Raw genomic sequence first — 10,952 nt, forward strand, 5'->3', positions numbered from 1 at the left:
TTACTACTAAAAGCCCAGCACACTGGACCAATCAGTATGCTGGCTGTTTTGAAAATCAGGACCCAGGGCTGGCGAATTCATCCCACCCGGATCTCTCAGAATTCTCCGGGCTGCAGGTCCCAAAGTGAACTTTTCTAAGAAAGGAAGAAATTGAAAAGCCAGCTTCCTCTTCATGTTACAAGCTCCCTGGAGCCCCTCAACCTGTCTGGTTGAGAATTCTGGGTCGCAGCCTCCTTCTAGACCCTGGCAGGGCAATGCTCTGCCACAATATATATATATATATATGTGTGTGTGTGTGTGTGTATGTGTGTATGTGTGTATATATATATATATATATATATATATATATATATATATATATATATATATATAAAATGTATGTAGATATTGTTAGATTGAGATCTATCAATATAGATGGAGAGATACAGTGTACCTATAAGTGTGACACTAAGAGGCTTGATTGCTTATTCAAACTGCTAGCCTAAAGTATGGGCACCTGAGTGCAAAGCTGTTCAGAACTGGAAAACCTATATTACTTCCTTATAATGTCGGAGTTGCTTCCCCCTCCAACATATTTATATTGGCCAGTAAGACAGCCCATCATAACAATAGGTCAGTAGGTACAGTGGGGAAAATAATTATTTGATCCCTTGCAGATTTTGTAAGTTTGCCCACTTACAAATAAATTAATTCTTAGTTTATAATTGTTATCATAGGTGTATTTTGAATCATAGACACAGAATATCAAACAAAAATCCAGAAAAATATCATAATACAAATCGTATAAATTGAGTTGCAGTTCAGTGAGTAAAATTAAGTATTTGATACCCAAGCAAAACATGACTTAGTACTTGGTGGAGAAACTCTTGTTGGCAAGCACAGAGGTAAGACGTTTCTTGTAGTTGGTTTACCAGGTTTGCACACACCTCAGGAAGGATTTTGGTCCACTCTTCTTTACAGATCTTCTCTAAATCCTTAAGGTTTCTTGGCTGTCGCTTTTAACACAAATTTTCAGCTCCCTCCATACATTTTCTATAGGATTAGGGTCTGGAGACTGACTAGGCCACTCCATGACCTTAAAGAGGGATTCCACCAAAACATTTTTTTTTAAAAGCCAGCAGCTATAAATACTACAGCTGCTGACTTTTAATAAATGGACACTCACCTGTCCCGGGTTCCAGCGATGCCGAGGCCGATCGATCGCTCGGCCCTCGGCTGCTGCCGCCACCATTCTAGGTGAGGGAATCAGGAAGTGAAGCGAATCGGCTTCACTTCCCGGTTCCCTACTGCGCATGCGCGAGTCGCGCAGCGCAATAGGAATTCTCTGCGCTGTCACTGGGACCCGTGTGTGTCCCAGCAGACAGCGCGGCAGGACAGGAAATGGCATAGACTGCCACGGGAGTCTATGCCCGGAAGTGGGTGTAAATACCTGTCTTTGACAGGTATCTCCACCCCCCCTCCCCCCTGAAAGGTGCCAATTGTGACACCGGAGGGGGGGAGGGATCCGATGAGCGGAAGTTTCACTTTAGGGTGGAACCCCGCTTTAATGTGCTTCATCTTGAGTCCCTCCTTTGTTGCCTTTGCATTATGTTTTGGGTCATTGTCATGCTGCAAGACCTATCCACAACCCAGTTTCAGTGTTCTGGCTGAGGGAAGAAGGTTCTCACCCAAGATTTTACAATATATGGCCCCGTCCAGTGGCCCCTCAATGCGGCAAAGTCTGTCTGCACCTTTAGCAGAGAAATAGCCCCAAAGCATAATGTTTCCACCTCCATGCTTGACTGTAGGGATGGTGTTCTTAGGGTCATAGTCAGCATTTTTCTTCCTCCAAGAATGGCAAGTTAATGCCAAAGAGCTCAATTTTGGTCTCATCTGACCACAGCACTTTCTCTCAATCCTTCTCTGAATCATTTAGATGTTCATTGGCAAACTTCAGACAGGCCTGTACATGTGCCTTGAGGAGGGGGACCTTGCGGGTGCTGCAGAATTTCAATCCATGGCGGTCTATTGTGTTACCAATGGTTTGTTTGGTGACTGTAGTCCTGGATGCAATCATTCACAAGCTCCTTCTGTGTAGTTCTGGGCGGATCCCTCACTTTTCTCATTATCGTCCTTACCCCATGAGGCAAAATCTTGCATGGAATTCCAGACCAAGGGGGATTGATTTATTTTTTTATTTCTTCCATATGTGAATGATTGCTCCAACAGTTGTCTTCTTACCAAGCTTCTTGCTGATTGTCTTGTAGCCCATTCCAGCCATGTGCAGGTCTACAATCTTGTCCCTGACGTCCTTTGACAGCCTTCTTGTCTTGCCCATGATGGTGAGGTTTGAATGGAAGAAAGAGATTCTGTGGACAGGTGTCTTTTATACACATAACGAGTTGTCGTTAGGAGCACCTTCTTAAATTGAGAGGACTAATCTGTTCCACATGAGCACATACTGTAGCCAGTCTGTGGGAGCCACAATTATTGTAGGCTGGTAGGGGATCAAATACTTATTTTACTTACTGAACTGCAACTCACTTAATAACGTATGTATCGTGTTTTTTCAGGATTTTTTGTTGATATTCTGTCTCTATCATTAAAAATACACCTATGATAACAATTTTATAGACCCTTCATTTCTTTGTAAGTGGGCAAACTAACAAAATATGCAAGGGATCAAATTTTTTCCCCACTGTATGTGGGAAGGGGGGAAGGGGGGCAGGGCAGGAGGTAGCTGGTAAGTTCCAGCACTACCCTGAAGTGTCAAAATTCTGTCCATTGAATGGTCCGCATTCGGGGATACAGGGAGAAATCACTGATTCTGCATGCAATCAGTCAGCCCCCCACCCCCTTCCTGTTTTGGGGTGACTGGGAAATCGGGACACAGCCGGAAATAAAAACCTGACTAGTGTTCTGACGTTTTTAGTGCGCTGTTTGGAATGAACTAAGTTTTAGCCATCGAAGTCTTAGAATTACGAAGTGTCACTTGAAGCTGTTCTCAAATTCTTTTATTCGTATAGGACTGTTTAGAGCCTTGAGTACCCCATAAGGTGTTTTTCGAACATTGCCCTGAGGTTAGGCTGTGTATTCAATCTATATACACTGTATTATAAAGCAGGTACATATCAACAGCAGCACTGCAGACCGTAGACAATGTAGTGGCAGCTCTTATATCTTGTTAATCTATTCTGTTCATGTCAGGTAAATCCAGACACCGGCTACATCGATTATGACAGGCTGGCGGAAAATGCACGCCTATTCCATCCGAAACTAATTATAGCAGGTGAGTTGTTGGTTTAAACTGAATCTGATGTACATTCTTAACTTTTGAAAGGTCAACTCCATCCATAACTATTAGCAGATGAAGGTTAAAACCTTTGCCAGATTTAAAGTTACTAAACCCACAACAGTAAGATCAGTGTGTATATGCAGTACAAGCTGATGTTAGAAGCTGATTGGTTACTATGCACAGCTGCACCAGATTCTGTGTGCTCCCGTTTTAGTAAATCTCCCCAAATTTTAGAATTATTTGTGACAGCTGAGCTATTCGCATAGTGAATTTTTTTTATAGATGGACCCCTTGCTGTTCTGCCTGACAATGGTCCAGAAAGTGAAAAGAATTTTCTGACACAGCAATAAAACTGTAACAGGAGCCCTAACACTTTCACATTATTTTAAAGCTTTAAAAAAAAAAATAGGTTATAGGTTATAAGTCCGGCTTAAGAGCAGTAGAAGCATCTAGTTACCTCTGTTCACCAGAAAAACCTCTACTGTGCACCTCAGATTTTTTATTTTTTTTTTCTCATTTATAAGGGCTTGACTTCTCTGGCTTAGTTTTTCTCCTTTAATGCCCCAATGTTTTTACTTAGACCAGGAGGCGTATTATCAGGTTTCATCTGCAGTGCCATCTGTAGTTGAGTGGCATTGCAGCTTACATGAGCCCTTTATATTTAAAGAAATGGGTTATTGTTTTTAATCCCGTGTGAACTATAGACAGAAGAGTCACGTACTAAAACCCACCCAACACTGAATGACTCGTTCTGTGTGCAATTCAATTTTAAACTGCTCTGCGTAGCTTTTTTTTAGCTCTTATTTTTATGTAATTGCTTTGTTAATCTATCAATGTCATTGTGGTTCTTCTTGCTAGGTGTCAGCTGCTACTCCCGTAATTTGGACTATGCACGGATGCGAGCCATAGCCGATGAAAATAACGCAGTCCTCATGGCTGACATGGCACATATTAGTGGGTTGGTGGCGGCCGGCGTTGTCCCATCTCCGTTTGACCACTGTGATGTGGTGACCACCACGACGCATAAAACGCTACGTGGCTGCCGAGCCGGCATGATCTTTTATCGGAAAGGTGAGCTGGAGAACAATGTGCTTGTTTTGCCACAGGGGTATTTCACTTCAAATGGTTATTTTTAAGTAGCGCTAAGCCTAATCCCTTAAAACTCATCTAAGATTTAAATTGTTATTGAAATCTCAAAAGTAGTAATCAGTCTTTTTAAATCTTAAAATATTCCCTGGTGATCCTGCCATGAATGAGCTTTTTTTGTGAGGCACTTGTATAGAGTGGCAGTTGTGCTCCGGTACACATTGCTCAAGCATGGCCTACCGTTGCCCCTATCGAGAAGTTGGTCAAGAGCACTGATATTTATCCAATGCTGAAGGCAGTGCATCCATTCTTATATAGCCCAATACTTTTTATATGCTTTTCTTGTAAATGAAAGCACAGACGGGAGAGAAGCGTGTGACCTGTCATAGTCCTCTCTGCTGGGTTACACAGAGAGAACTCCACGGGACACTGAAGGCTGCATTTTATGAATGGGCTGTAACCTGCGGGGCTCAGTGTGAGTGAATGTTGCAGTAAGTAGCAGACAGTGATTTCCACACTCCATTATAGGTGTTTTCAGTTAGGGCAGTGGTTCTCAACCGGGGTTCCGTGGCAATTTGACTGTCAGTCGCAGGCAGCTGACAGCAGGATCGCAGAGATAGGCAGGGAAGCGGCTGGCACCCTATTGGCTGTAGCTTGCTGTTCCCCGCAGGCCCCTCCTGTCTTTCCCGAGTGCTTGTAAGTGGCATCATCTGGGGTGGACAGGATAGGAGGAGGGGCCGAGGGGGAACAGTGTGCCACTGGAGAACATATGAAATGAGCTCTGAAGCCAGCAGAAGAAAGCAAGTACTGAAGTGTGCCCCGCTGTGTCCCCCCACAATGTACCCAACAGTCTGTCCCCTACCCCATGTAATGTGTCATGTCCCCATGTAATGTCACCCGGCATATGCCATGTTCCCTGTCATAGGTCATGTCCCCTGTCATGTGCCCTTTCCCATGTAATGTGCCCTGTCCCATGTATGGCATGGGACAGGGGACATGATGGGACACATTACATGGGACATGACAGGGGATATTACACGTCCCCTGTCACGTACCCTGTCCCCTGTCACGTACCCTGTCCCCTGTCACGTACCCTGTCCCCTGTCACGTACCCTGTCCCCTGTCCTGTCCTCTGTCCCATGCTCTGCCCATGTAATGTCCTCTGAATGGATCAGCTCTGCAGGAAAAGAAAGCACAAGTTTCACATTAAATAGGTACATTTTAATATTTATTCTTTTATTTAACTCTATTTCTACAAATAATTTTTGCTATCAACAGCTCCCTGATCATACCAATGTTCGGTGAGCTGTAGATGTAAACATTTCAGGGGTTCCTCGAGATCTCAAACTTTTTGCCGGGGGTTCCTCCAAGGTAAAAAGGTTGAGAAACACTGAGTGAGGGTGTATGTCTGCTTTAACATATATCCTGCATTCTAGTCAGACTTGTGGGTATCTAACGTGATGCAGGACTTTAGCAGAAAGAGACTCTAATTTGAGTGTTGGTGTTTAGTGTCTGTTTCTCCAGCTTGCTATGCACACATATAATATCTCTTATATTACAGGAGTGCGCAGTGTGGATCCAAAGACTGGAAGAGAGGTTCTTTATAACTATGAGAGTCTGATAAACCAGGCGGTGTTCCCAGGGCTACAGGGGGGACCACATAATCATGCTATAGCAGGTAAAGCAAGGCCAGGTGCTGAAGTCTATTATGCTATGAGCAGGTTGGAACTAGACTTACTCCATGTTGTGCTACTTCCTTACAGGTATTGCTGTAACACTGAAGCAAGCTATGAGCCCAGAGTTCAAAATGTACCAGGCGCAAGTCATCTCTAACTGCCGGGCGCTGGCTACTGCGATGGAGGAACTGGGCTACCACGTTGTCACTGGTAAGGCATATGGCTGCAGTCTGTTGTCTTATCAGTGTTTCACTAAAGCCGAGGAAAAAACTACAGTTTTTCTTCGGGTTGCACAAAAACAAAAAACTGACAGCTCCGGTCGGAGCCACTCTACTAACCATGTGAGGTTAGTTCAGCAATCTCCCCTGCTACGCTGTTGTGTTCTAACAGGGGGATAGCCCCCCGCCAGAACACTCCAATCAGCGCTCTTGGCCATTAGCTGAATGTGCTGATTGGGAGTCGGTCAGCTGCTGGTTTTCCAGCACGCACATCTGACAGAAGCCAAACAGCCGGCTTCTGCCGGACCGACATGCATGTGGGCAGAATGACGGAACTGGCTGTCTCCCGGCACTTTGCCCATGTGTACGGGGCTTAAGCTTGATATTTCCCTTCACCCCTATTTTAGGTGACCCAGCTTTCTGTACTGGTAGTGAAAATAAGCCTGTCTTGAGCTGGGCGTTCACTGTAAATTCCTTGATGTTCACTTTCAGGACTGTTTATAACAGAGAGTCAGTACTGCTGTCTGTTCTTTGCAAGGCCACTTCAGTGTTCACTCCTCATTGTGCCTATGTTTTATAAAATGCAGACCACAGTAAGGCGCTAGCGGTGCCTTTTCAGAGTGTTTTCTGCACAACAGCACCCTGGTCGTTCATTGAGAACTATAAGGCGTTGGTACTTGTGATTTCCCATTTACAGAACACGGGATGCAGGAGGCGCCCCGAACAGCCGGGTTTTTTTTTCTTTGTTTTTTTTAGATTGTGACAGCGAAGGGGGGGATAATATCCCCCGCTTGCTATGAAAAGGGGTGATCGAGGGGAGCCTGGAGGCCAGTGCATTTGTAACAGGTTATACCCTGAATATGGGTTTAACATGTTACAAAAGGAGTACTTATCCTTTTAAATGGGCCATTTTGTGTCAAACGTTGGACTGATGGGTATCTTGTTCTTGTCTGTAAAGCCTACCTGCATTAGGCTTCTAGAGAGCACTCCAACTCCACCGCTGCTTAAGTTCTCTTCCTATACAACATAGTTGAATTACATTAGCTAGTGAATCTGTCTTGTGTTGATATGAGTTAAGCTGGGTACACACAGGAAGTTTTTTTTCATTCAACCAATATCTGCAGGATTTAGGGTGCAATGCCTTACACTACAGGCTGCAGAGTAAAAAAAAATAACAAATGCATGTTTTTTTATAAATAGACAAAAAGTGCAGTGCTGGGTAATTAATAATGCAAGCAATTTATGAATAAAAAACGTGATTATACAAAGGAGTATTCTAAATAATTAAGTGATCAAAAAGAAAAAACATCATAATAGTCCATAGGTGTTAATATGATCAATCCATGAGCAACAAAAACGTGTATCAAACACAAAAACAGTTCATGGGTGAAATAATCCAACAGAGAAGTGTTCACAAATGAAATCCAAATAATAAGTTTCCACCACTAGTGCAAGCCGTCACCTAGAAATAAGCAATGGAGGCTTACCAAAAAGCCAGCGACCACCCTTGTTCGGGGGGGTCACATAAGGCTTAGTAGAACAGCAGGCTTGCTGTTGAAGTACCACCGACTGTCCTCACAGGTAACCGGCCAACGTCTGTGGAAAGTGGTTTCAAAGGAGCTTCTGTCCGGAGATGATCACTTTGCATCAATGGACGTTTCCTTGTGGTCATCCAATGGATTTCCGCAAAAAGTTATGAGGAGAAAAAGACACCAGTAGTGCAGATATATACCTTTTGACTAATTTATTTAAAAAAAGGTACCAACAGGTTCACAATGCATAAAAACGTTCCTTGCAAGGATAAAAAGGCTCCGCTAATCTCTAAAAAAAAAAAGCGATTAGTGCACTCGCACTGCATGTTTTTTTTATACTTGTGAAATGGATATTTTGATGATGGGCAACTCCTATCCTCATATTGATTAGTGGTTCCAAATTAATAACTACTGCAGTAGGGAACAGACACAAAAGATACGTTCAGCATCTTTCCAAATAACCGTTCTCCTTTATTATGACGCATTTGAAGGTTTTTATACACATGATTACGTAGGTATCACATTAATATTACAATTGTACGTTTATGGTAACAAGGGGCGTTACATAGGCAGGCTAATTCTAATCAGGACTTGAAAGAATGCAAAACGTGTACTGAAAACATTGTTAGTGCCGTGTGCACAGTGAGGGCATCGTGCAATACATATAAAATAGAATACAATTATATACAGAACCTACAAATTTCCATTACACTTGTGCATCTGTTATAATTTTTTTGCAGAAGGTGAACATAGCCTTTAATGCATATAATGCATTAAGGTGAAAAAAACTTGTCTTTATTACCACTCTACAGAGCGAGGTGTTAGTGATAAATATACAATTTACTACCTGTATGTTACTGAAATTGGTGGTCAGTACTGGGAATGGGATAGGTGGATGGTTGATATGTTCACTCATTAGTCTTTCCTATCATTTTACAGGTGGTTCTGATAATCATCTTATTCTGGTGAACCTGCGCAATAAGAACACGGATGGAGGGAGAGCAGAAAAGGTCCTTGAAGCTTGTGCAATAGCGTGCAACAAAAACACCTGTCCTGGTAGGTGTGTACTGTCTGCTGTCTATGGAAGCATCTTTATTAGACCTCAACTAACTTTTCTGACTGCTCTTCTGTTGCAGGTGACAAGAGTGCCCTTCGCCCCAGTGGTTTGCGCCTTGGGACCCCCGCCCTGACCTCTCGGGGGTTCGGGGAAGGAGACTTCAAGAAAGTCGCAAAGTTTATTCATCAAGGTGAGCTTTCGGCCTTGTAGAAATGATCACATTACAATAAGAATTATTTTTTTTTATAGGCCAGACTCCATATGCTGTAACTTGTGGGGAGTGTGGTAAGCAAAACCTCTAAAGTACTAGTTTCACAGTCTATTTCTTTAGCCAATCGGCTTGTACCCTGTTCCCCCTTTTTTTATTTTTTTTTTATTTTTTTTTATTGTTTAAACCCTGCAAGGCAATATAATGTGCTGGTATGCATTGCATGCTAGCACATTATATAAAAAAAGTTACCTTAGAACGACTTCCTCCAGTGGCATGCTGTCACTTACATCCTCACCCCATCTTCCTTCCGGGTTCGTGGACTCCAGCTGTATGAGTGACGAGCTACAATTGTCACTCCGGCACATGCTATTTGCGGCACAAAACTCTGAAGGAATGGCTTGGGTATGCCGTTCCTTCAGAGTGCATGCACCAGTGATGTCACTGGCTGCATGTACAGTAAATATCACCTAAACGGTGCACATTTAGGAGATATTTACAGTACCTAAGGGGTAAGTTTGATTATAGGCTTAACTATAGGTAAAAATCATTCGTATGAGTTTATTCCCATTTTACAGTGGAGTTCTGCTTAAAAAAATGAAAAGTCAGCAGCTACAAAAACTACAGCTGCTGACTTTTAATAATCGGACACTTGCCTGTCCCAGGGTCCAGCGATGCGGGCGTACGAAGCCCCGCACATTTCCCCTCCTCTCTGCGTTGCCGGCATTGTAACTGCCTGGGTGTGGCTTCACAGCCGGGCACCCACTGTGCATGCGCGAGCCGTGCCGTGACTGACCAGGCAATCACCTGGGACCTTTGCTGTGTCCCAGATGATTGCAGAGAGGGAAGGGTGTAGATGTGATATGCCTTCCGGTGCAGCTCCCACTTCCGGGAGGAAATGGAAGCTGGGACCCTCTAAAAAAAGAGGGTATCCGCTCCTCCCCCAAAGAAATGACATGCCAAATGTGGCATGTCAGGGGGTCCACCTTAAAGCGGAAGTTCCATTTTTGGGTGGAACTCCACTTTAACTATAGGTAAAAATCATGGGAGTTTACTCCCACTTTAAATGACATGCAGGTCAGTGCTCTGTATTGTGACTGCCATCTACAGTATATATGTAATATTATGTGAACATCTGCATTATTTGATTATACACATGCAGATTATATGTTAGTCATAAAAAAACCTACCTAGCAAACAGCTTATTGTTTCCTGTTAAACTTTTCTCTTTGAGAAATATGTTCTTATATGCGGGTTTGCTCTGTGTTAGTGATATAATGTATTGAATCCAGAGGGTCCTAAACTTTAGAATCTAATGCCATCTTTAATCTTATGTTCTAGGCATCTTGATCACACTGGAGATCCAGAATGACATGAGCCCCAAAGCAACCCTTAAAGAGTTCAAAGACCAACTGGCCGGAGATGGGAAACATCAGGAGAAGATCAATGCTCTGAAGGAGGAGGTGGAGCAGTTTGCAAGCTCCTTCCCTATCCCTGGCCTGCCTGACCTGTGAATACCCAGGATGGCCTTCCTGTAATGTCTTAGCACTGCTGAAATTTAAAATGTTGAAAGATAAGACTGTAATATACTGTAGATTGTTTTCTTTGTATGGTGAATTAAACTCGCTGCTGAGCTAGCTGTGAAACTGACATACACTGGGTGTAGCTGCAATAACTGCATTAAATGTGTTGTCTGTACTTGTTATTATAGATGTGGGAAACAGTGGGGTTTAGGGTCCTTATTTCAATGGGTGTACCGTTCCATACACCTGTGTGAAGGGTCATTTTCACCTGAACGGGATGCAAAGGTGTCCTTGTCCTGTTCAGATTAATAGTGGGCGAGTGGTGCATGGGTCTGGTTGGATCTCCAAGCACATCCTGGGGCATACATCCATGCAGGA

The 10,952-nt window shown here is 43.4% G+C and overlaps 1 protein-coding gene across 2 annotated transcripts in view; it reads left to right on the plus strand.

Annotated features, from left to right (window-relative positions):
- The window catches only part of SHMT1 (serine hydroxymethyltransferase 1), a 42,987-nt gene extending 32,286 nt beyond the window's left edge, over positions 1 to 10,701 (plus strand). For both annotated transcript variants that reach the window (XM_077449435.1, XM_077449436.1), the window contains exons 6-12: positions 3,187 to 3,268; positions 4,133 to 4,345; positions 5,922 to 6,038; positions 6,124 to 6,246; positions 8,726 to 8,842; positions 8,923 to 9,033; positions 10,393 to 10,701. In XM_077449435.1, coding sequence (XP_077305561.1) covers positions 3,187 to 3,268; positions 4,133 to 4,345; positions 5,922 to 6,038; positions 6,124 to 6,246; positions 8,726 to 8,842; positions 8,923 to 9,033; positions 10,393 to 10,565 — 936 coding nt within the window. In that variant the 3' untranslated portion in view covers positions 10,566 to 10,701. The remainder of the gene's footprint in view (positions 1 to 3,186; positions 3,269 to 4,132; positions 4,346 to 5,921; positions 6,039 to 6,123; positions 6,247 to 8,725; positions 8,843 to 8,922; positions 9,034 to 10,392) is intronic.
- The last annotated feature ends 251 nt before the right edge of the window (positions 10,702 to 10,952 follow it).

The sequence above is a fragment of the Lithobates pipiens genome, unplaced genomic scaffold, assembly GCF_037356315.1.
Source record: "Lithobates pipiens isolate NorthernLeopardFrog02 unplaced genomic scaffold, aLitPip1_a1.2 Scaffold_22, whole genome shotgun sequence".
Taxonomy (NCBI): domain Eukaryota; kingdom Metazoa; phylum Chordata; class Amphibia; order Anura; family Ranidae; genus Lithobates; species Lithobates pipiens.